Genomic DNA, 23,394 nt, shown 5'->3' on the forward strand with positions numbered 1-23,394 from the left:
TGCGTGGTTGTCGGGGTGCGTGGGGGTGCTTGCTGGTGTGTGGATGTGTGTACGCGCATGTGGAGGCATGTTGGTGCACGCGTGTTGGTGTGGAAGTGTGCGTGCGTGCGTGTGCGTGTGTGTGCACGCGTTCCCGTGGCTGCAAAAAATGTTGATGTGTGCACGCGGGGCGCTTGCGTGTGAGCACATGTGCGAGAGCACGGTGGGGGGGGGGTTGTTCTCTGTGCACACACGTGTCAGCGTGCATGTGTGTTGGGGCATGCATGTGTCTGCACGCACACGCGTGTGTGCCTGCTGGTTAGGTGTGTGCAGCGTGGGTCCGGCAGCACCCACTCAGGACCCATAGCTCCCCACAAAAACCCTGAGTACTCCCCCAGGACCCCCAGCTCCCCCCAAGACCCTCTGTACACCCCTAGAACCCCCAGCTCCCCCCATCCAGGACCCCCAGCTCCCACTCAGGTAGGAGGCTGCAGGCTAAGCCCTCCCCCCCCACCCGACCTCACCTCTCCCTGCTCACCACGCGCTGATCCTTCCCTCTCTATTCCTCTTTGAAAACTTTCTAAGCCGCAGCTGAAGGCCCTGGATATCAGCAGCTCCAAAAATCCTCTTGCCTGCAGGCTCCGGGGAAGGGAAGCTTTCCAAGTAGAGCGGAGCGGGCTAAGCCCTGGGTAGAGGCAGGAGCTTCAGCTTTCATGGTTGGAGTATGATTTTTTGTATTTTTTTATTTTTTATTTTTATTTTTTTTTTTTTTTTGGCTGCTGTTGTTGGGTTTCTTTCTTTCTTCTTCCATTTTTTTTTTTAATAGAATTTCTAGCCCGGAGGGTTTTAGAGAAAACATTGCAAATGGGAACCAGCACGGCTGCCTGAGTCAGCAGCATCTCCAGCACCCGCCGGGCTGCGGCTGTGCCAAGGGTGGAGGCGAGCAGCGCTGGGGCCGAGCTGAGCTCGGCCCGTTCCTTGGCTCGAGTGGGGATTTCTAGCACCGATTTGTATCGTTTTCTTTATTTATTAGTGGCATTTATTTATTTATTTTCATTGCCGTCCCCTCCCCCCAGCCTGCTCACTACGCTCTGTGCGTGTTGTCCCCTGTGCCGTACAGAGGGGGCTCACGGTGGGAATCGCTCCGCACTCGGGGGCTCTTCTTCCTCTTCCCCCGCCCCACTCGGGGCTGAAGCTTCGTTCCTCGCAACCCCTTCCCCTCCCCCCCACCCCCCCCTCGATGTTCTCCGCCCCGGACCGCGGCCGACGGCCCCGCGCTGCCCCCTGGTGCCGTCGGGAGTCCCGGGACGGTGCGCCCGGGGGGGGGGGGAACCGGAGACTGCAATAAATACAGCGGAGCAAAGGGGTGTTTAATGAAAACAGCAGCCACTCGTGGGTGACGTGGAGGCTGCGTGGGGACAATCCCGGTGCCACCGTGTCTCCGGCCGGGCACAGAAACCTACTGGCACCCCAAATCCCGTCCTCTCGTCCCAGACCCCACAGCCCCTTCCCTCGACGCTGGGAGCTGGAGGGGGGGGAGTGGGGGGGAACCTCGTCCCGCAGGAATTCGGGGAGGAGAAGAGATAGCGCGGGGAGGAGGGTGGGGGGGGTGGGCAGGGAACGTGCTAGAGTTCGTGGAGCGAGAAGGAAGGAGCGAGAGGTCAGGGGGGAGCGGAGAGGAATGTGCTGATGGAGCGGAGAGGAGGAGCTGCCAGCAGCAGCGATGGGGACAGCGCTGGGACCAACAAGTGGCAGAGCCGAGGGGATCCCGGTCCCCCACAGATGCACACACCCCCCTCCCCCCCTCCATCGGGATGGGGTGCGCTGAGCCTGCGAACCCGTCCTTGTGCCACACGTGTCCCCGGTGGCCTTGGGGTCACCATAACGATGCCCACCCCCAGCCGGGGGCCAGGCTTGCAGCACCCCCGCGCCCTGCGTGGAGTTGGCATCAGCAATTTGTTTTCTCCCCCTCGCCGAGCGCCGGAGGCAGAACAGGAACTCCCGCGGTGCGCGGCGGTCCATGAAAGCCCATCTGTGCCAATAATAATAACAATCATAACGATATTTATACAGAGCCTAATGTCTGAGAGCGGCATCCAGAGCCCATTTGGAGGCAGCCGCTCGCCTTTGCTCATTACGAGCTGCGCGATGGAGCGGAATGGCTAACGAAGCGCTCGTTAGGCGGCGGCTCGTCGGGGATTTGGCCGGTCTGTATGGGCGCAGTGCTTGGTGACACCACAGGGGCCCCGCTGTCCCCTCGGCTGGAAGCCCTGGGGGGGCTGCATTCCTCCCCCTGTGCCCACCCTGCTCCAGGGAGATGGGTTTTGCTTTCTGCTCACCGGGATGGAGAAATAATTCGCGAGCTCTGCAAAGCACCTCGGCGTGGGAAGGAGGTGGATTTCCCTCCTCAGCCACACTGGGATGCCGAGTCTGCAGAGCCACGTCCTCTCTCTTTATTGTTATTATTTTTCATAAAGCAATGGCGTGGGAGCTCTTCGCCTGTGCTCCCGCCGCCGTGACCCCTATTCCATGGTAATTAACGGCCCCGGGGAGGGGGGAGGGGGAGGGGGAGGACACGGTGGGCACTGCTCACCCGCTGCCACCCGCTCAGTGCACGGTGATTTGCAGAGCGCTGCAGGAGCCGCTTTCCCGAGGAGATGAAGCTCATGCGCTCGTGCTCCCGCTCTCTGCCAATAACTTCTGGACTGCTTGGCTGATGGAAAGAGAATTTCACAACCGGGCAGAGGCATGGGGATAAAGAGCTCAGCGGGGCGTCCTCCGGCTCCGGCCGCTTTGCTGCTCGGTGTCTCTGCATCCCCTCCAGCAAAGAGTGCAGCAGCGGCACCCCCAGTGCCAGGGAGAGCAGAGCTTGGGGGGTGGGAAGAGGGAGATGCCATGGGTTTGGCCAAGATGCTGGGGATGGGGCCAAAATACAGGGGTTCTAGCCAAAATGGTCCAAGGTTTGGCCAAAATATCCATGATTTGGCCAAAATATCCTTGATTTTGGCCAAAATGCCACCTCCAACATCACCACCCCATGGGGCTGCCCCATCCCCAGCCCTATGCATTCCTCTCGTCTAGTGCATTACCGCTGATGTGAGCACCATGGAAGAGGTGCGGCCACCCTCTATTTTTATGTATTTGTCTTTTTTCCCCTTTTACACGGTAATTTCCGGAGCGTGCTCATGTCTCCAAATTGAAGGTTTTATTTGCCACGTTTGTTTGTTTGCCTCCGGGGCGCTGCTCTTGGACAGAGGTGCTAATAAAGCAGACGTCTGTCGCTGGGGATCAGATTGTGTTCTTGTTAACACGCTGTTTCCTTTAAATAAATCATTGTCCCCCAAACTGGCATTCAATTATTAATGCAAATGCTGAGGGGGGGGGGGGAGGGGGGGAGGGGGGAGGGATATGGGATGTGCCTTGGGGCTTTCCCTCTGTCCCAGGGCATTGCTGTGGAGTGGTGGTGGGGCTCTACTCACAGACCTCTGGCAGTGCTGGAGGGGATATAACCCCCAGTACATGGGAGTAATGCACAGAGAAGGTGCTGCCTTGGTCCCCAAGGGGTGACCCCTACAGCTCCCCCTTCCCTATGTCATGGGCTCTGAACATTGCATGGATGTGGGGGAGCCCTACGGAGCTCTCCCTCCCCGTCACCCATACCTTCCCACTCCCAATTCATAAAGCAGTGGAGCGGGCGGGAGGAGTTTTCCCAGGAGAGCATTTAGACAGGAGATTGGATGAGTAATTTTCTGGGAACGCAAAGATGGCACCGGATCACTTATTTATGAGAACTTTTTGACAGATCTGCCCGTCCATAATTTATGCTGTGTGGCATTTAGTTGGGGTCACCGGTAAATAATTCATTTATTATAAACTGTGGAAGGTTGCATGAGATGCTGAATTGTTACCTCGTGCCCAATTTGTGATTGTGAATAGGAAGCCAATGCTGATCCCATAGAGGAGGAGATCCCAGACTGGGATTGCAGTGATGCAGCAGGGTCCATGTGGCCACTGGGAAGAGGCAGTGTCACTGGGTTTGGGGCTTGTGCAAGCGATGAGGAAGTGCATTTCATGCCCTCACATGGCTTCACTGAGTCAACTGTGGCTTTTCCTGTCTGGGTGAACCCAGCAATGCCAGAAGCACTGTGGAGTTGTGCTAGGTGGGCTCAGACCCCACTCTCGTCCCTCTGGTGCCCAATGTGAGTCCCAGTCTCAGTGCCTGGTCACCACATGCACAGCCACAAGCAGCACCACCAGTGGGCCAAACACAGCGGCCATCAGATACCCCCTGAGTATACAGTACCTGCCCCCTGATCCGCATGGCCCTGGAGCCCCCCCAGCACCAGGGAGCTGCCCCTTGTCTGGGCCCAGTGTGGTCCCCACCCCAGCATGGGGCTCAGTGCTTGTTCCTGGACCAGTTGTGCTCCTGCTGTGTCCTCCCATGTCACCGTCAGTTGTCCTGGGGAGGTGATCTGTGAAAGGGGGACATGGGGTCATCCTGGGGGTGCTCTGTGGGGGACTATATCCTCCCCTCACCCCACCAGGACTCAGGTGTTGGCGGGGCTGAATGCATTGGGTGATGTCACCACAACAGGAATGGAGATTTTTGCACCCACCGCAGACCCCAGGGGAAGCTTAAGGCTCAGGGGGTCTGTGTAGTGAGGATTCATCAACATATCCCCCCCCCACCTCCCCAAGGGGTACTGACACTCACCGAGAACCAACACGAGGTAGGAATAAGTCCTGGGGCTGCTAGGGCTGGAGGCAATGTCCACCACCACGAGGTACCGCCCTCCGTCTGTGCTGCGCAGCTCCGTGATCTCCAGCGACAGCGACTGGGGATGGATACGCAATCGACCCTGGAAGTTGGGCAGGAAATCCACCGCGAACTCCTTCGTCCTGGGCTTGGCCTCGGCGATGTGTGTGCTGTGAGTTTCAGACATCCAGGTGATCCGCACGATGTCCTCAGCCACAGGACTCAGTGCTGGGAAGGACAGCGGCTGTCCCCTCTGCCCCATCAGCACTTCATCAGCACAGCAGCACTGCAGGCCTGCGAGGGATAGGGTGACACATGCTGGTGACACCCCCTGAACACTCCACGTCCCACCCACTCCAGGGACAATGGTCACAGTAGTGCCTCCATCCATCCCCTACAACATCCTGAGGGCAGCACTCTTACCCCCAGCCATCAGCAGCAGCACACAGCCAAGCAGCACAGCCCCAGCTCCAGCCATACCCAGAGATCCCCTCCTGCAGACCCACAACCTGTGGGGCTGAGAGCTGTGGTGCTGTAGCTAGGCCTGGGGTGGGAGGAGAATTGCTCAACGTGTTCAGGGAGGGGTGTGGGTGTGCGTGGGGTGAGGGAAGTGGTGACCAAGACAGTGGGATGGGCATCGCTGCGGAAGTGGCAGAGGCTCTGCCAAGATGTGCCAGGACTGAGGTCTACCTGGTGGGGGGTAGGGGAGGGAAATGTGTCACGGTGAGCCCATCCTGCTGTGGGGTGCTGGGAACCCGGGGGTGGCAGTGCCCGTGTTTTGGGAACGGCCATAGGGAACACAGAGCATCCCAACCCCATCCCACCAAATCCACCCGGTGAAGGGGTCTCAGTGCTCCCCACACCAACCCCCCGAGCTTTCTGCTCCCCCCGGCCCGCTCGGCAGTGAAACTTTCCGTCTGATCGTACCCCCAACGCGAATTTGGGATTCATTCACAGCACCAGAGGGTGGAGGGGGGGGGGGTGGGGGCGGCCGGGTAGCTCTGAGCGCGATCCCGTGCTGCCACCTCCCGGGAGGAGCCGCGCGGGGCCGCGAGAGCTGTGGGGCTGAAATCGCTCATTCTTCCCACACTTCGTTGGCAGCAGAGGAGTGTGGGATGCTGCAGGAGGGGGCTGTGCACCGGCGGGGGGGTGAAGGCAGATAACAACCTGGTGAGGGGCGGCCGCGACCTGCTCCTGCCCCACACCCTCTCCCTCTGCCACCCCACACCGTGTCCCCGAGTCCCACCGGGGGGGGCAGTGGTCGCGTGAACGCATCCCCGCTGTGACCACGCGAGCGGCGCTGCCTGCACATAAACCTTTTGTCTCCCACCAAACACCCCCCCCTCTCCCCTTTTCTCGGGCCCCCTGCACATCTCAGGAGCCACATTTCGCTGGAAGGGGGCTGAGAATCCACGGATGATGCACTGAATGAAAACACCTTCTCCTCTGCAATGCGGTGCTTAGAGCATGCAGCATCTTCCCTTCCTCCTCAACGCGGTCCGTGAGACGTGCCGAACACTTCCCTTTCATTCCTGTCCCTTTTCCCCCCCCTTTTTCGTTCTCCTTCCCGCGGCTCGAGCTCCCCGGGCAGGCTGCAAGGAGCTCCGACAGCAAAGGGAACGTCCCCTTGATGTAAATCGTTCCCTACATGTTGAACTCGGCCGCAGACAAAAGCGCTAATTAATCGGCTCAACCCCTGCTCTGGAGTGGAGGTTTTCAACCTCGCGGAGAGCCGCGTTTCCTTTGTAGCCTTAATTAGTTTTTGCTCCTCTGCCTTCGAGCGGGGGGGAGGGGGGGAGCTGGGGCCGTGGGAGCGTGCGTGTCCCACGTCACCACGGGGACACGCAGGGATCGGCCCGGAGAGCGCCCGGTGGCAGCTAATGAGCACCCGGCAATTAACAGCGAATGATGAGCGTGGATGCGTTTCTCCCCCCCCCCCCCCCCTCCAGCCCCATCGAAAGGAGAAATGGAGCAGAGGGGGCGATGCTGATTGCTGCAGCACTTCAGCTATCGGATTTACCGATGGATCTATCGCGCCCGATAAGAGCCCGACGTATCGCTGCGTGCTCAGGTCTACCCTGCACGGTTTTTGGATGCGGAGGATCTGGAGTAGTGAGAACAAATCTCCGGAGATGGGCTGAGCGGTCGGGACAGGGGCTGAGGGATGAAGGGCGGATGTGGCATCGGTACCGCTGGGGTCACTGCTCTGCTCAGCATCGCACTCACAGCACCGCGGTTTCCCCGTTTTGGGAAGCAGCTCTCGGTTCCTCCCACACCTCCCACATCCTCCAACGCCTTGGGCTGCAGCGAAGGAGCGGTTGCCAATACACCCACTTTGGGGCTATTTTTTTTTCCCCGAGAAATTCTTGTTATCTGTGGCTGATAGGAAAGGAATGGATTTTTTTTCCACGGACAAAGAGAAGCTCAGCCCCAGTCCTTGCTTGTTCCCACTTCCCGTGCCTCCTCAGCACACCAAAGCCCCACGAGTTCAGCGCTCTGTCATAGATTTGCAGCCTTCTCCTAGAAATAAAACTCATCTTTTCTCACAACTCCTTCCTGATGACCCAAGTAACACCCACAGCAAGGAGAAATTCTGGCTCTTGGAGCAGTTTCCTCTGCATTCAGCACCGCTTTGTGGTGGTTATTCTCCCCCAGCACTGCTGGGCAGCTGCGCTGCATGGTGCTGAGTGGGATGTGCAACAAACCATGGGAAAGTGCATGAGACAAAGCCCCCCAGGCCCCCCCTTCCTTCACCCACTAAGAGATCTCTGGGCTGTGCACTGCTCTCTGGTGGCCGTCCCCAGCTCGGGGCTCTCGGAGCTGCAGTTGGGGTGCTATCCTAATGCAACACTCAGCCTTCCCACAGCGGAGGTGCAAAAAGAAGGCAAAATCCTGCCCCCCACCCCCAGTAATTAAAACCAGTTTTCTCTGAGGTGTGCGGCCACCAAATCCTGCTAGAGAGGAGGCAGCATCCATCCCCCTTGCTCATAGATGGGATGCCCCCATCCTCCCACTGGTGACGTGGGGGTGGCATGGGGGACCGAGGGGCGGTAGTGTACGCGGAGGGTGTTGTACAACAGCAAATACCCATGTGGGTGAGAGGGAGGAAGTTGCTGATGGCCGGACGCTGGCTCCCTCCAGCTGCACACAGCTTGCTCGTGTGGTCTGGAGATGCAGCAGCCCTGGAGTGCCCTGCATGCGCTGGTGCTGCTGCTATACCTCGTGCTGGGGGCAGGAGGCAGCAAGCAAGGTGAGGAGGGGGCATGGGGGGCGGGAACTGGGGGCTATTGCCGTGCCATGCAGAATGACTGGGAGGGCACAGTGCTCACAGAGGCTTAGGGTGTTCTGGGAAATAGAGAGGGGCTGGTGGGGGGTTGGCTTTGCTGTGGTTCCCTGCTCTGCATCCAGCTTTGACAAGCTCAGGTAGAGCCATCCCTGGCCCTCACGCAGCAACTTCTTCCTGCAATTTCCTTGGAGCCGATTGTGCCTGAGGTTCTCCTCCTTAATCCCAGGCAGTGTGCTGTGAGCACCCCCCAACATCCTCCGACTGGGACATCACCAGACACACCTCCAGAGCCCCCATCACATTCTAAAGTCTCAGTGTAACTGAGCATCACCTCCTCACACCCCCACCTCTATGCAACCCTCCCCCCCCCCCCCCGGGGGGCTGCACGCAGTGGGGTGCTGCTGGCTGGAAGCTGTGCAGCACCACCTGCAGCAAGCAGGGGCTCAGCAGAGCTGCATGCAACACCCCCAGACGTGGTTAACACATTGCATCTTTTCTTTCCCTGCGTGGTCAAACTGCATTGGCCAGGCACGCACTGCTTTTGGGGTGCTGCAGCATCTGATGTAGCCCCAACAGTACAGAAGGAGGAAGTGGTGCACACCAGGCCCCACCAACTGCCGGCTTGAATTTGTTTCAGAGGCTTTTTATCTCACCTCTGCCAGAGCCCCGGACATCCGTGGCTGCTTTGCAAAGGGGGAAAGCAGAGTGCAGCTTCTCTGGGAGGGAAGGGTCCATTGGGTCAAATTCAGACTGCAGCAGTGGGGAGGGAGATGGGGCAAAAAGGAGCAGCTGGGCACTTACTGGAGGGTCTGCAGCTGCCTGTACTCTGGGCAGGGCAGTGGGGATGTTGCATGGGCAGCTGCAGTGTGTGGCCAGAGAACAAGGTGTGGGCAGACACACGGCACTGGAGGAGCTGGGGGCATTCAGGGACCCGCCCCTGCTCCATTTGCATCAAAGTGAGGTGCCCAGAGGGAGTGGAGCAACAGTATATGGCGGTGCAGCTTTGGGGTCTCCTTCACAGACTGTCCCTCTACCTGGGGACACCGTGCTCACCTTGTGTCCTCCCGCAGGGACTGCAGGCTGCAGGGACAGGGCAGTGCTCGCCGGCACGGATCTGCAACTGCTGCTGGAGGAACCACTGCCTCTGCAGTGGATAGTTGTTTACTGGAAAATGGCACAGGGGGCAGAATCCTGGCAGCGCATCCTGACAGTTTGGAAGGAGAAAGTTGATGTAGCAAATAGTTCCCTTTCTCGGAAAGCATCCTTCCACCGGGTGCCCCTCTCTCTGAATATCAGTGCTGTCACCCAGGCTGACAGCGGCAACTATTCTGCAGAGATTGAAAGTTCAGACGGGTCCATTTTGACCAAGTGCTTCCATGTTTCAGTATGGGGTGAGTGCCTGGACCCTCCCCCCACCTCCCTCCCCATCCAGTCTAACTGATTTATCCTTGCAGAGCCCGTGGGCGACCCACGCGTGGAGACACATGTGCTGCAGCAGGAGCAGGGACGATGCCACCTCCAGCTGTCCTGCACTGTGCCTGGGGCCACCGCTGTGTCCTACAGCTGGTCCCGTGACAGGGAGCTGCTGGGTAACCAGAGTGTGCTGCTGGTGCCCCAGGATGTCCAACCTGGGCTCTATGTCTGCAATGTGAGCAACCCGGCCAACTGGAAAACGGCCAGCATCGACACGGACACAGCCTGCACCCAGACAGGTGACCCATCCTCAGCTCCACCAAAGCTGGGTCTTTACCTTCCCCCAGTCTTCCCCTCCCCGAGCTGCTTTGCTTTGCTGCTACCAGGGAGAAAATGTGCCCTGCTGCTGAAAAGGGAAACATCACTGATGGAAACTACATGCAAATGGATGTTGTGGTTTCCTGGGCAAGTCTCTTCCCCATGCACCAGCCATGATGGGGAATGTGCTTTGGAAGTCATCTTCAAACGTCTACTCTCTGCCCTGTATCACCCATCCCTTCTGCCCTCATTCCTCCCCAGGGCTGTTTGGTGCCATCCCATGGTGGGCAGTGGCCTTGCTGCTGGTGCTGATCATCTGCACTGCTGGCTCCATCACCTACTGGTGCTGGAGGAGGAGGAAGAAGGATCATCCTGCAGGTTTGACTCCACTTGGAGTGGGAATTTGGTAGTGCAGCTCCTTCTGACACCCCTTGTGCCCCCGGATACTCCCCGTGTTCCCACCAGCCCCTGTCTCTGCCCTTTTCTGTGGGACTGATTCCCATCCCAAAGCTGCTGCTTGCACAGGAGGGTCCATCTCATGGGATCTGAGGCACTGTTTGGATTTTGGTCAATATCTGAGCTGAAGCAGCTCCTCCACTGCCTCCAACCCCACCCCCTCCCCCCCTTCCCCCCCCCCCCCAAGTGGCTGAGGGATGCTTTCCTCCCCCAGTTTGCTTTGATGGGGTGTGCTGGGCTGTGAGCTGTAACCTCTCTTCTTTAGCCCTGACCCCCCCAGCTCCCCCAGAACATGCTGGGCCATCACTGACCATCTACGAGGAAGTGGGCAGAGCCCAAACTGGACAAGAGCGCGTAAGTCCTGGATGCCCCCCCCCACCTCCCCAATGCTGAGCCCTGGGCAGAGCATGGCCCCAGGATGGCTGTTGTCTGTTTTGGGCTGCTTTCTCCTGCAGAACGGGAACAGTGAGCTTCACGTGGTAGGAAACACAGTCTACGCCACTGTCCACCCCAGAGCACAGGTGAGGCCCAGTGCTGGGATCCATCTCAAGGGAGCTGTTTGGCCCCAGAGGTGTAGGGTTTTTGCCCATGATTTGCTTTCCACTCCATATTTGCATTGCTCCCCCCTGGCAGGGGTCCAGGCACCCTCAGACACTCGAAAGCTGCACCATCTACTCTACTATTCAGCCCAGGACAAAGGTAGGTGTTCCATGCTACGGCTCTGGCCCCTTTTCAGCAGCAGAGAAGCTCAAATCCTCACCAATGCTGAGGACATTGGTGGGACCCAAAGCCCTGGAGCCCTGGGGTTGCTCTTAGGGCCTCTGGTGGGGCAGCAGTTCCCAACCTCAACCCTAAGGGCAGATTCACGCTCTGCTTCACAGTCCCCCTCCTTCAAGAGGAAGAAGTTGGGCCGAGCTCTAGTTTCCACTGCCTACATAGAGGTAACGGGCACAGGGCAGTGGGGAGATGAGCCCTGCACATCTCCACTCTGAGTACCACGCTCTTGAGCTTGAGGAAATTTGGGTGACTTCTTGAGTGATTTTTGGTGATTCTGGCGACCAACAGGAGCCCCACATCACACACCACGAAGGACTGTAAACTCCTCTGCTGTGCTGACCCTCACCCACTTCCTCTCAGGCGATGACACCTTTGAGACGCTGGTGCCGCCCGTCGCAGAGCTCATCCCCATATCCCGCGGACCACACCACCTCCTCCTGACCCCCGCAGGCCTTCGCCCCCCTCCCCCCCCCCTCCCCCCCCACAGCCTGGGTGCTCTCTGGGGATGGGAGCACTCAGATGTGTGTTTTGCGAGGACCGCAACCTCTCCCCCCCAACACCAACACACACTCCGGGTGCTCAGCCCTGCACCCAACGATCCTTCCCCCGACGTGCTCCGAAGGCTCGGGAGGCTCCGGGAGGAGGGGAAGAGGGGGAAGGGAAAGGGGCTCTGGCTTCAAAAATCGCACCAAAGCCGAGATCAAGGCTTTTCTTTGGGATTAAAATTAAACGTGTCTCTTTGATGGGAGCTCTCTCCCGACGGCGCCGCCCGCTCCTTCTGTCTGAGTCCCCCGCATCAAAATACCTTTGTGTCTGCTCCCTGCGAAAGGAGCGTTAATTGGGGTCGTTAATGGCGAGTGTGCTAGGAGGCTGCTATGGGCCGTGTGGGGGTGGGGGGGCTGCTGTCACAGCAGGAAATTTTGGGGGGTGGGTGCTGCTCGCTGAGGCTCAGGCAGAGCCGTGCTGCTGGTTGGTGCCGCATAACCCGTCCTCTGTACCTCGAGGCACCCTGGTGGGAGCAGAGTACTTCTGGCACTGACGGAGGGGAAGGCAAAATGCAAATGAAAGCAAATACGCTTGTTTCTTTGTTCTTCCGGGCGAGCAATATCTGCTCCTGCGACGTCACTACCGACGCATTGCTGTTTCGGCCACATGGGGCCGGGACACGGTACGGTGCGGTGCTGGCACGGATGGAGATCCAGGGCAGACCATGTGGAAGGGGCTGAGGCTGCTGCCTCCTTTTGCAGAAAGGACAGGGAGGTGAGAAACCTCTCCTGTAGGGGCTGGCTCTTCTCACTGATGAATGCGAGCTGCTCCGAGCTGGAATTCACAGAATCATATAATTGCAGGGGTTGGAAGGGACCTCTAAAGATCATCAAGCCCAATCCCAAAACTCACAAGTTCAACAGGCTCAGAGCTCTGCAGTGCTGCTGTGTCCCCTTGTCCTATAGGCTTCCAGCTCCAGCGCCCCACAAACACAGTCATTACCTTTGGAAAAGGCCTAAGGTGCTGGTGCTCATCATGATTAAGATCCACACGAGGACCAACCGCTTTGGAACAGCACAGCAAAGTCCTAATAACAAGTTAAAAACAACAGTCATCCCTCATAGGACACTGCCCCAGAACAGGAACATTCAACACCAATCACACAGCGTTCTGCTGAAATGAGAAGTGGAGGATGTTTGCGTCGTGAGCAGCCCATTGCTTTCAATAAAAACCCCAAAATCCCCGAGAAGAGCAGAGCTTTGCTGCTCTGCACATCCTTTGTTCCTACCCGCAAAATTACAGAATGATTGCAGTTGGAACCGACCTCTGAGATCTCGAAACCCTTCCTCTTCTTCCTCCTCCTGCCACAGCACATGCTCCCCGAAAGTGATAGTGCTGTGGGGTGACTACCGCGGCGTCATGAGTGCATTTCTGTGAGCGGGGAACTAAGATCTGCAGCCGGGGTGGGTGTTTGAGATGTTCAGTCTGAATTTTGGGTGCCAACATGGACCGAAGGCGGCTGTGGTGCTCACAGGGCAGCTCCTCCTTGTATTCTTCAGTGTGCAAGGTAGGTCTGAGTCCCCCTGGGGCAATGCTGAGAGGGGGCCATGCTGACAGGACCCACAATGATGGGGGCCATACTGTTCGGGGCCTTGGTGCTGGAGAATGTTGGTAGGGAATATGCTAGTGGGGACAGCGATGGTGGTTGGTGGGAAGGGCGTGTGGGACACCTATCCCCACCCCATACTCTCCCCTTGCTCTTCCTGTCCCCGTGCTGCGCCCCAGATGTGATCTGCTGGGACATCGCACTGTCTGATCGCTCCCTGTGGGACACCCCCATGTCCCATCATGCAGAGGGTGAGGGGCTGCTGAGTGAACTGCGAGGGAAAAGAGAGGAGGGAAAAGGGAAGAAGAAAGTCTCAGTGTTCTGAGCCTACAGAGGAGTGGCTGAGGTGGGGGCTGCATCCGCCTTTCCCAGCTGCTGCAGTAGCCCGGCTCTGTGCTCTCCCCAGCAGCATGGGCACAGGAGGACCTGATGCATGTGAAGGGGCTCAGTGGGGGGGTGGCCTTCCTCAGCCCCCGCACCCGAGGCTCCTTCTACAGAGTTGAGTGGCGCTACGGCAAGGACCTGAAAATAGCCGTCCGGGAGATTGGGGAGGAGGTTCGTTACCCCAAAGGCTCCTACATGGGTCGCCTGAAACTCTTTTCCAACAACACTCTGAGGATGGACCACCTGCAGAAAAACGACAGCAACATCTACTGGGTGTATATGGAGGACAGTGCAGGCAGAGAGCACCCTGAAAGCATCCAGCTGCAGGTGTATGGTGAGTTGAGGGGAAGGTCCTAGCAACCTGCGGGGAATAGGATGGCTGTGACACCCCCTGTCTCTTGCAGATGCAGTCCCCAAACCCACCGTGGATTATATAGTGGATAAAAGCACCCCAGAAAGCTGCAAAGTCACCCTGAATTGCTCAGTGGAGCTGGAGGATGTCACATATGAGTGGTTGCCCCCCAGAAGGGTCATATCAAATGGTGGCAGTGAGCTGTCCCTGTCCTTCAGCCCATTGGTGGAAATCTATACATGTGTAGCCAGGAACCCTGTCTCCTCCAACAGCTCCTGGCTGATCCACAGGCACCCCTGCTCCTGGCAAGGTACTGAGTGGGACGGGTGGGAGGGTTCAGAGAGTGTTCTGCAGTGCTGATGTGGGGGTCCCTGCAAGGCTGGAGGTGGTCCTTCAGTGGTGTCCCTTTTCCCCTGGGCTGGAGGTGGTAGGAGCTTTTTGGGGTGGGGGGAGTGGGTCTGTGAGCCCCTATGGTAGTCCCACCTGCTGACCCAGTTCTCCCTCTACCTCCAGCTGAGCTCCCTGATGCCGCTGCCTCCACCAAAACCAGCGTGCTGGTGTCCCTGGGATGTCTCCTCCTCCTCCTCCTCACTCTGCCTTAAGGATGCATCACTGCTGCTGTCTATGCTCCTCCCATTGTCACACTCCTGCTGTGGGATCAGTGTAGATGAAGCACTCCAACCAGTGAGGGACTGCAGTTCTCCAGGAAACCATCACAGTCAGCACCCAGAACATGCATTTCCATGCACTGTGCCACCACCTCAACCCTTCCCATGCAACTGTGACAGTTTTTCATAGATATTCTGTATCATGACAACCATCAGAGCTGGGAGAGCTGTCAGAGAGCTGCAGCCTTCCTCCCTTCAGTATCTGCCTAAACATTCAGTGTTCCACGGGTGTCCAACAGTAATACGTTATCTCAGTAGTTATTGGGAGCCAATTACTGTTGTGGTTTTAGGGTCTTTTGTCCTGACGTATGGGGGTTCGGTTGAGATAAAGAGGAAGTAACTTATGAGAACTGGTTAAGGAAAGCAAGATAATACAGAGTAAAAGGAATAAGGGTAATAATTCAAACAAACAGTTGAGGGACGTGGCCTTCTAACCATGCTGTGGAATGGCAGTACAGTCAGAAGGAAGGCCTTGTTTATGTCACTCCTTCCCCCTGGAAACCACATGTGAATGACCAGAGCTGATAGGAGTTTCAGCTCCCAGTAACCAGGACCCACAGCCCTCCTACCTCTGACAGTCCACTGCAGGATGTCATAATATGGAATGCTGATGAAAAAACAATGAAAAACCATGGCAGTCACAAGGACTGTCCTTCTTTGAGAACACCAGCAACATAAATCAATAAATTGATGGCTAACTACTCAGAAACTCTCCATTTCTTAACTACGAGACCAGTGGGAAGAGTTGAGCCCTTCCAGGGGTCTCCCCACAGCCTCGGGCATCCCTGGGCGTCTGCCAACCACAGTGATGTCCAGTGGGACCGACGCATGGTGACATCCTGGTGCAAGCTCAGGATCTGGCTGGTGCTGCCCTAAACCCGGCCCTAGGGCACCCCCACGAGGTAGAGCAGGGGTTTCTCATCCTGAGACTGCAGCAGCGGGACTCCATGGTGTGATGTGTTAAATGGTTTTTCACCGTCACCATAGCTCTCACATTTTTGAGTGCAAGTGCTCTGTTCTTCCTGCTCAACGTTCCCTTCTCTTACTCCTTTCCTCTGGGCTGCGGTTTGGTGTTGGTGCCTGGGGGTGACAGGGAGTTGTGTTTGTCCCCACTAACCTCGTTGAGGACAGGAGCCCTTCCACAGCTGTCCCCTGCCACTTTCCAGAGCCATCGCTAAGCACCGGCTACTGAGGCACAGAGTGGCAGGGACGTTGATGGCTCATTTGAGAACCAGGAACAAGCACGACTCATTCCAGCTCATGTTTACCGGGAGGCCCAGGGTAATTCCTTGCATGTGACAGTCCAATACTTCCAGCACCAACGTTGAGTTGCTGCAGAAATCCCCCTCTGTGATATTTCCCAGTGCCATGCATATTTTTCCAACCCAGAGGCATCAGCCTGCACAGCCTGGTGCTCAGTCAGATGCTCTCTGAACAAGAATGGCCCTGCAGGACATGGGTTGGTCCGATGTGGGTTTGGGCACAACTTTGCTTTTAGCATCAGAAATAATTTATTGGTGACAAAAGTCGCGGAGCGCTCGGAGCCCGGCTCCTCTGAAAAATAGTGGGAGGCATAAATGCAGCTTTTATTTCATCCTGACACCTAAATGTGGTCTGTTTTAAAACAACGGAGGAATTTGTGCTTCATGCTGCTGCCTCCGCTCTGTTCCGCAAAACAAGAGAGAAAAAGAAACAAAAACTTGAAGAAGAGTAATAGGAAAAAGCTCTTCTTCCATTGTAAAGCAGCAAAACTACTCAAGCTGAGAAACGGCAGAGATGAATAATTCATTCCACTAAAAACACAAAAACAACCAAGATCTTCTCACCCCTTCCCAGCAACCGATTGTGCAGGCAGAGTTTTTCCAGCCTCAATATGTATTAAACGTGGTCTCTGCTCCATTCATGTCTCATCCCTGCTCAGTCCATGTCCCATCTGTATCCTGTCCATGTCCTATCCCTGCCCCATTCCTACTCCATCCATATCCCATTCATGTCTCGTGCATGCCCCATCCATGTCCCATTCCTGCTTCATCCATATCCCACCTTGCTCCATCCATGTCTCATCCTCGCTCCGTTCATATCCCATATTCCTCCATCCATACCCTGTCTCTCCTCCTTCAACCAAGGGACACCAACAGCAGTGGAGACAGCCCCTATCCCCAGACACCAGCATGGCACAACCTCTGGGGTTGGGATTAAGCACTGCAAGAGCAAACTGGAGCCCCACGATGCTCAGGTTGAGGTTCTACTCCGTGGGCTTTAAGGACCACCTGTGCTCCTGCTTGCAGAGCAGCCATGGAGCTGAGGCTGCAGGCTGGGACCACCCTGGATCCCATGCACCTGGGGTGGGTTAAACGCCCCAAATATTCACTGTTTTTCCTGCTATGAGCCAATGCTGTGGTGTGGGCTGTGCTCGTGCTGCATCCTCTGCCCCAGCTGCTGCTGGGCATCCCCAGGAACCTGTTACCATACACAAAGCGAGTTTGTTGCTGGCCATTTCCTCTTCTCTTGGAGGGGTGGGTTAAGGGCCTGTGACAGATGATGTACTTCTGAAGAAAACTATACATTGATGCTCTGAACTCTCCCCGGTGCTCTTCAGCGAAGCGTTCAGTGGCACTTTGAATACTTTCCACTCAACAAGTAAGAACCATTCAGTCAAAAAACAGGAAATGGCCCACAGCAGTGCCTCTGATTTGAGTACACCTGTTCTTATAATGAGTCCGGAAGCAGATATTAACTCCACTCCAACAGAAGCTCTGTGAACTGAGGCATGGGCTGCGGCACATCGCTCTGGCTGCTCATCTCTTGTTACTGGGTTTGGGGTACGTACATCTTTCCTACCTGTAAAACATGTGGTTCAGATGGCTTGGGGATCACCAGGTGTTAGAAATGGTGAGCTGTGGGCTGGGTGGGCAGTTGGATAAATGTAAATATTAATCTAGAAGACAAACGACTCCCGACTCCGAGCTGGATGTGCGGTGCATCCCTAATGCGCTCTATAGTCAGACTGAGGGAAGAGAGAATAAAAGGTGATGAATGAAAAAAGGCAGTGATGGTCAGAGCATATCTGCAGTGGCAAAATACTCTGTCACGGGTTTTCATGGGGTATCACTGGCACTGTGGGCTGGGGCGTGGGAGATGCAGGTCCTGGCAGATGTTCTCATTGGTCTCAGCTCTGGGTGCTGGTTGATGGGGAGCTTGTACTAGAACTACAGAATGTCTATTGGAGTGTCAATGCAGGGAGAGGTGGGCTGAGCCCTGACCCTCTTTGCAGCACCATCCCCAGGGACAATATGCATCCCCGTGTGCTCTGTCACCGGGCACACAGTGAGGGGTCTGCCTGACAAAGCATGGGACTGTCTCCTCTCTGCTGGCTCACTATTACTAGAATACCTGCCCCTGAAATCCCCCTGGGTTTTTCTGCCTGGACAGCACTCTGAAAGTCCCACAGACACAATTCCTGACACAGGGGCTGCTCCAGACACTGCACTGTGCCTGTGTTCCCACAGCCCTCCTGGTCTCTCACATCCCCAGTCTCCCATCCCAGCCATCTTCTCACAGGGAGCATCTCCTCTCCCCAGGAGCTTTGGCTTGCCAGGCCGAGTGTTTTGCTACCATGATTCAAAAAGGGCTTTTCCATTCAGTAATTAATCAGGAGCTTAACTGCTGTGCTCCATATCACTGAAAAAATGCAGCCTCCAGCTGCACGCTGGGCTTTGCTGCTTTCCTGTGTGATAGCAGCCGCTCTGCATGGCTGGGTCGGTGCCCTGGAGACGTAATTCACAGGGACAGCTCTGAAGCTGCTGTGTTTCATCCCATGGAGGGGGAAAAAATAATAAGCAATGGCAAGGATATGGGGTTGGGGGAGGGAAGCAGTTTTTTTGAGATGGCTTGTGGTTTTTAGTAGAAACAGATATGCTGCAGCAAAGGCAGATACCAACATTATCTGGGCCAAGTCCTGCTCTGTGTTCTTCCCTTCTGGGATGAGCCCTTGCCCCAGTGGAAAGAAATGGGTAGGAGATATGAGAGTGACGTGGTGCAGTCCCTTCCACTCTCCGATGAGCAGTGCAAAGCTGGTGTCATCCCCACACTGTTTCCTACAAAAACAAGCCCACGGTTCACGGGGGCTGCAGGCAGCTATGAATCATGGTCACAGCCAGAGACAACCCATGAGCAACCCAGGGCTGCTGGTGGCCAAGGTGTTTTGGAGTGCACCAGGTACCACTGTCACTGCTGGTGTTCAGCTGCCCTTGGGGCACTCAGGGGATGCTGGGTTGTGGGGCCTCTGTCACTGGAGCAGGATGTTGTGCATGACTCAGGGCCCAGGCTGAAAACACCATGAGATACTTCAGTAAAGATTTTAGAAGATTATTGCACAGAGGATGACATGAGATTACCAGAGCAAGCCCAGCACTGTCCCATGCTCATACAGCTCTGTGACCAGAGGGTCACAGCTCCTCCAGTCCCACTGGGTTCTCCCCACACATCTCTGCTCTCCTCTCAGGTGTGGGCTGTGGGATGATGGAGACGGTGCTCGGCACTCTGGGGAAGGCGACAGTCCTGGGGATCCCCCCAGAGTTCCAGAAACTCACCCAGCACTCTAGGACAGCCACGTGGAAGCGGAGCATGGGAAACCCACTAAACAAGGAGATCCTGTTCACGTACTACAATGGTAACTACACCAACTTCAAGCCAGGACAGAACCTTTTCCACCCATCCAACTTCTCTCTGGAGATCCTCAGCACTCAGAGGCAGGACCAGCAGCTCTATGAGTACTCAGTAACCATGAAATCGGAGGAGAGAAACTGGCATATTCAGCTGGAGGTGTACGGTGAGACACCTTGCCTTGATGGGATGGTGGGAGCATTGGGCTGAGATGTGGCAGTGAACCCGCATCCCTCTCAGAACCCCAGGGCAAAGGCAGACCTCAGCCTCATGTGCAGAGGCTGCAGCGGGACCAGGGCTGGAGCTGCACATCCCCATCTCCAGCGGATGGCAGGAGGGCTCAATAGGATTTCTCAGCCTTTATCCCTTCTCTCCATCTAGAGCCCGTGTCCGATCCCAGCATCCACATCCTTGGCTGGACGCTGGCCAATGACAGCTGCACAGTCACCCTCAACTGCACGGCAGCACAAGGGGACAACGTGTCCTACAGCTGGGCCAGCTCCGAGGCCAGCACCTCAGCACCCTGCACCCACAATGGCAGCCTCCTGCAGCTCTCCTACAACCTCACCAACAGCATCCTGCCCTGTGTCTGCATCGCCAGCAACCCCGTTAGCCGCCGCACCGCTGCCTTCTACCCCTCCATCTGCAGTGCCGAGCATTGGGGTGAGTCCCTGGGGACACTGTGACCCCGACCCTGCTCTCTCCCACCTCCAACCCCACAGGGGATTTTTCACATTGCTTTCTTCAGCCCCAGAGGAACCTTTTGCAAGAAAAGCAGCCTCCACAGCACTGTGGGCTGCATGGCTATTCCCGTAAGCGCTGAGCCATGCTCGTTGCGCCCCACTGCCTGGGGCTTGCTTGAAACACATGAGAATTGCACACTGGGAGATCTGGGGAGGATGAGAACCTCAACTTCCCCCCGGAGTCTCTCGAGGCCAAAATCATGCTCTCTGTCACTGGAGTTTTCTTACCCTCCCTTGTGACGTGGGGACTTCTGCTGTGGCCACGTGATGCAGTGGCTGTCCCTCACCCTGGGGACACAGCAGTGACATCACCTCCCTGTCCTCCACCCACATGGGGTTCTTGCAATACCCTGTGCCCGGCAAATGTCCCCACAGCACCTCCAGATCTTACTGGAGAGGGGAAGATGCTGACAAGAGATGCTGCGGGGCTGCACAGTACATTTCCCAGCACAGAGTCCCCTCAAGCCTTACGCACACAGAGTCATCATCCCTGTGACACCCACATTAGTGGCAGCCTCTGTCCCCTCAGCAGGGCTGGAGGTGCAGAGCTCTGCCTCTGGGCTTCCCACAAAGCCTCCAGAGACATGTCAGGGCCCCATCCGGCCCTCAGCAAGATTTTATGCTGGCAATTGCACTTTGAAGGTGACTATAGAGAGTTCAGCTTAAAAAAAAAAAAGAAAAAGAAAAAAAAAAGCATTTCCTGCTCCTCGTTTCTGTTCTGCTGAAATCCTCAGCCCCATAAATAGGCAAGAAGGTACTGGGTGGGGTGGAGTTAACGATGAGCTCTCTCTGCTGGACTCTGACCCTCACCTCCTCTAAGCTACAGGCAGCTCGAGGACAGGGATGCTGCTGCTGGCAGTGATGCTGCCCATAGTGATCCTGACCATGTTCGCTGGGGCCTTCGTCGCAGCCCATGTGGCTGCAAACATGAGTGAGTGCAGGGCATGGGGGTTTGGGGGTGACAGGAGCAGCTCATGGCTCTCCCAGTCTTGTGTTGGGGTACCCTGCTCCTGAGGGTGAGGGGCAAGGGGTCGAGTGGGATCTGCTTCTTTTTATGCCTGGGGTAACAGGCAGGAAGGAAAGGAGTTTAAAGAGAAAAAAAAACCCACCATAAACAGACAGATACCTGCTTGGCTTGGTATGTAACCTCAAAGGCTTTGTGTAGATGCTGTGCTTCTCTGATGGTATCACATGGCCTCAAGGGGAAATGTGTGACTCGGAGCTGGCCCAAGTTCAAGAGAACAACATCTCTGCAGAAACCCTAGCGAGGGTGCTCTGTGCCCCTTCCCCCTGAGTAGTGATAAATTCACCAGGCCAATGAGCCCACAGCCAAGTCAGGGATGGATCCATCATGGGAAACACTGGGAATCCCTGTGGATGCCTCTGGGACAAAAGCACAGGGTGGTGGGGGCCCTGCTGCCACCCCATCCCCATGGTGACTTTGCTGTGCCCCTGGTGCAGGAAAATCAAGGGAGAACTCGTCGCTCACTGAGGACAGCACAGTGCACACCATCTACTCTCAAGTGCAGCGGGTAGAGGTGAGTGAGCCCTGTGGGATGCACCCCAAAGCTCTGTCCTCATAACTTCATGGGTGGTGAGCTTAGAGCACATGGTGCCAATGCAGCCCTATAGCTGGGGACAGTGAGGCCATACCCATCCAGGACTGGGGTGGCTGTGGGTACTCCAGGTGTCACCTCCAGCATGGCCATTCTGGGATGTTTTTGGGTGCTGCAGGCTCCCTAGCCTGCAGCATCCCAAGGTGACTCTGGGGATAAACTGTAGCAGGGGGACACTGAAGCCCTGCAGGGCTGGAGGAAGGGGAGAGCAGCAGGCTGGCTGCCACTGCTCACCCTTTGCTCCCCATACAGAAGCAGAAGTCCCCCTCTAGCCCCGTGGGTACTGATCACCCCACCTGCACCACCATTTACGCTGCAGCCACCGGCACAGTCCCCCACAGCCCGCAGGTAAGTGGAAAGGGGTTGAGGTGGGTCCAACACTGAACACCCCACTACAGGCACCTGGCTCACCTCACTTTGCCTCACAGAGCCCTGATCTGGAGCCCATGACAGTTTATGCCAGCGTGACGCTGCCCATCAGCTGATCCTCCCTGCAGGGCAGGACCCGGCTCCATCACTGCACCCTGCGTCCAGACCCCACATCCCTGCAGGGGACCTCGTACGCACTTGCAGAGGTGAGGCACGCTGCTCCCACCCCCAGAGCCTCGTGCTGAGGATCGCTGGAGCAAAGAGTGTGGTCAAAGCAAGGAGAGAAAGCCGGCAAAGGGAGCAGCACGAGGACGGGACCTGACAACAGCAGCGCTCGGAGGGACGGACTCGCCAGGGGGAGCCCATAGGGGACAGCGCGAGCTGTCTAACGACAGCAGAAAAGCAAAACCAACGAATTGGAAGGTGACCCGCGGGCGGTTACGATGTGTGCACGATTGGGTCCAACCGCTGGAGAAACGGGGCTCCCCCTGCTCCCCCGTGGCCGTGGGAAGCACTGCATCGCTTCTCCATCCCGTGGGCTGGGTGTCTGGCTGAGCTTGGGGGTATTGGCAGCTCTGTGCACCCATAATACCCGGCACCAGCATGTGAGGGCTAAGGGCTGTCGGTTCTTTCCAGCCATGCCATTATTCCACCACAGCTGGGCTCAGGCAGGGGGGCCAACCTCACCTGCTATAGAAAATAAACCTATAGGAGAATGTTTTGGGAAGGTTTGTGAAGGAGCTTGAGAGGACTGCAGCTGGGGAAGGGGGAGAGAAGTGTATTTCTACACATCTCAAGCTTCCTCTTCCCATTACTTCAGAAAACATCAGCTGAGCTTCTTTCTTGGGAAGTCTGTCTGCAAAGCTGCTACTTCCCCAGGAGTACGACCCCATAATGCCTCCTCCTCCTCCACTCTTTGTCCCCCCCCACCAGCCTGGTACAAAAGAAGGAACTTCTGTTAAGGGTTTGGTAACACGGTTAACTACTTCTGCATTGAGCAATGATAATTCATCTGCACCCCGTGCTGAGTAAGTGAGTGCATTGCCCCACTGGATAAACTGATCATACCCTCTGTTCCTGCTCATGGTACAGCACTGGGGAGGAGAGCAACAAATGAGCCCTTTCCTTCACCCCAGAAGACAAATTTCCACAAGTTCAAAATCAGACATCCCCAGCTGGTCTTGCACACTTCCCCACTCCGATTTTGACATGGTGCTGGGGTCAGACTGCTTCCCAAAATGAGACCAACTGGGGAAGCAGCTGCTGCGCTCGAGCTGTCCTGCCTGGTGCAGCCCTCCAGATCTCCAGTGCTGCATGTCTCCTCCTACTAGAGAGGCAGAGAGCACGGCTGTCCTCTCCCTTGCACTGTGTGCCCCCAGCAATGCAGATCCACCAGCACACTGCTAAGTGTGACACTGCTCACACACAAAGCCACAATCACGCCTCGTGTCATAGCTGACACACTCTGCCTGGGAGCAGCATTTCTCACCTTTGGTTTTCATTCCACCCATCCCATGGGA

The 23,394-nt window shown here is 56.5% G+C and overlaps 3 protein-coding genes across 5 annotated transcripts; all 3 read left to right on the forward strand.

The window, feature by feature from the left end:
• The first annotated feature begins 7,906 nt into the window (after window positions 1-7,906).
• Window positions 7,907-11,456, forward strand: LOC136056714 (natural killer cell receptor 2B4-like). The gene is made up of 9 exons (XM_065749026.1): window positions 7,907-7,985; window positions 9,092-9,412; window positions 9,476-9,733; window positions 10,014-10,130; window positions 10,474-10,562; window positions 10,664-10,729; window positions 10,842-10,907; window positions 11,090-11,149; window positions 11,274-11,456. The coding sequence occupies exons 1-9, from the start codon at window positions 7,907-7,909 to the stop codon at window positions 11,304-11,306; spliced, it is 1,089 nt and encodes a 362-aa protein (XP_065605098.1). The 3' UTR covers window positions 11,307-11,456.
• Window positions 11,457-12,937: 1,481 nt separating this feature from the next.
• On the forward strand, window positions 12,938-14,590 carry LOC136056676 (SLAM family member 8-like). Of its 2 annotated transcripts, none has more exons than XM_065748980.1 (4): window positions 12,938-13,038; window positions 13,484-13,795; window positions 13,866-14,123; window positions 14,327-14,590. In XM_065748980.1, exons 1-4 carry the CDS (start codon window positions 12,948-12,950, stop codon window positions 14,413-14,415), a joined length of 750 nt encoding a protein of 249 aa, XP_065605052.1. In that variant the 5' UTR covers window positions 12,938-12,947; the 3' UTR covers window positions 14,416-14,590. The 2 variants fall into 2 exon arrangements, with proteins under 2 accessions (XP_065605052.1, XP_065605053.1); XM_065748981.1 differs by having other exon boundaries at window positions 13,487-13,795.
• Window positions 14,591-17,064: 2,474 nt separating this feature from the next.
• On the forward strand, window positions 17,065-22,601 carry SLAMF1 (signaling lymphocytic activation molecule family member 1). Of its 2 annotated transcripts, XM_065748976.1 has the most exons (7): window positions 17,065-17,303; window positions 18,986-19,312; window positions 19,528-19,809; window positions 20,716-20,820; window positions 21,351-21,427; window positions 21,758-21,853; window positions 21,934-22,601. In XM_065748976.1, the coding sequence occupies exons 1-7, from the start codon at window positions 17,252-17,254 to the stop codon at window positions 21,988-21,990; spliced, it is 996 nt and encodes a 331-aa protein (XP_065605048.1). In that variant the 5' UTR covers window positions 17,065-17,251; the 3' UTR covers window positions 21,991-22,601. The 2 variants fall into 2 exon arrangements, with proteins under 2 accessions (XP_065605048.1, XP_065605047.1); XM_065748975.1 differs by having other exon boundaries at window positions 20,710-20,820; window positions 21,758-21,965.
• Window positions 22,602-23,394: the final 793 nt, after the last annotated feature.

Source organism: Cyrtonyx montezumae, unplaced genomic scaffold, assembly GCF_038088225.1.
Source record: "Cyrtonyx montezumae isolate F1298 unplaced genomic scaffold, pur_monq_1.0 scaffold_57, whole genome shotgun sequence".
Lineage (NCBI taxonomy): Eukaryota > Metazoa > Chordata > Aves > Galliformes > Odontophoridae > Cyrtonyx > Cyrtonyx montezumae.

Bases quoted from the DNA above. Each gene is read 5' to 3' on its own strand.
- LOC136056676 (XM_065748980.1), top strand. From the start codon at position 12,948: ATGTTCAGTCTGAATTTTGGGTGCCAACATGGACCGAAGGCGGCTGTG. The intron at 13,796-13,865 runs GTGAGTTGAGGG...TGTCTCTTGCAG, and splicing joins CATCCAGCTGCAGGTGTATG to ATGCAGTCCCCAAACCCACC. The intron at 14,124-14,326 runs GTACTGAGTGGG...CTCTACCTCCAG, and splicing joins GCACCCCTGCTCCTGGCAAG to CTGAGCTCCCTGATGCCGCT.
- SLAMF1 (XM_065748976.1), top strand. From the start codon at position 17,252: ATGGGCTGCGGCACATCGCTCTGGCTGCTCATCTCTTGTTACTGGGTT. The intron at 19,313-19,527 runs GTGAGACACCTT...CTCTCCATCTAG, and splicing joins TATTCAGCTGGAGGTGTACG to AGCCCGTGTCCGATCCCAGC. The intron at 20,821-21,350 runs GTGAGTGCAGGG...CCCCTGGTGCAG, and splicing joins CCATGTGGCTGCAAACATGA to GAAAATCAAGGGAGAACTCG.
- LOC136056714 (XM_065749026.1), top strand. From the start codon at position 7,907: ATGCAGCAGCCCTGGAGTGCCCTGCATGCGCTGGTGCTGCTGCTATAC. The intron at 10,131-10,473 runs GTTTGACTCCAC...TCTCTTCTTTAG, and splicing joins GAAGAAGGATCATCCTGCAG to CCCTGACCCCCCCAGCTCCC. The intron at 10,730-10,841 runs GTGAGGCCCAGT...CCCCCCTGGCAG, and splicing joins CTGTCCACCCCAGAGCACAG to GGGTCCAGGCACCCTCAGAC.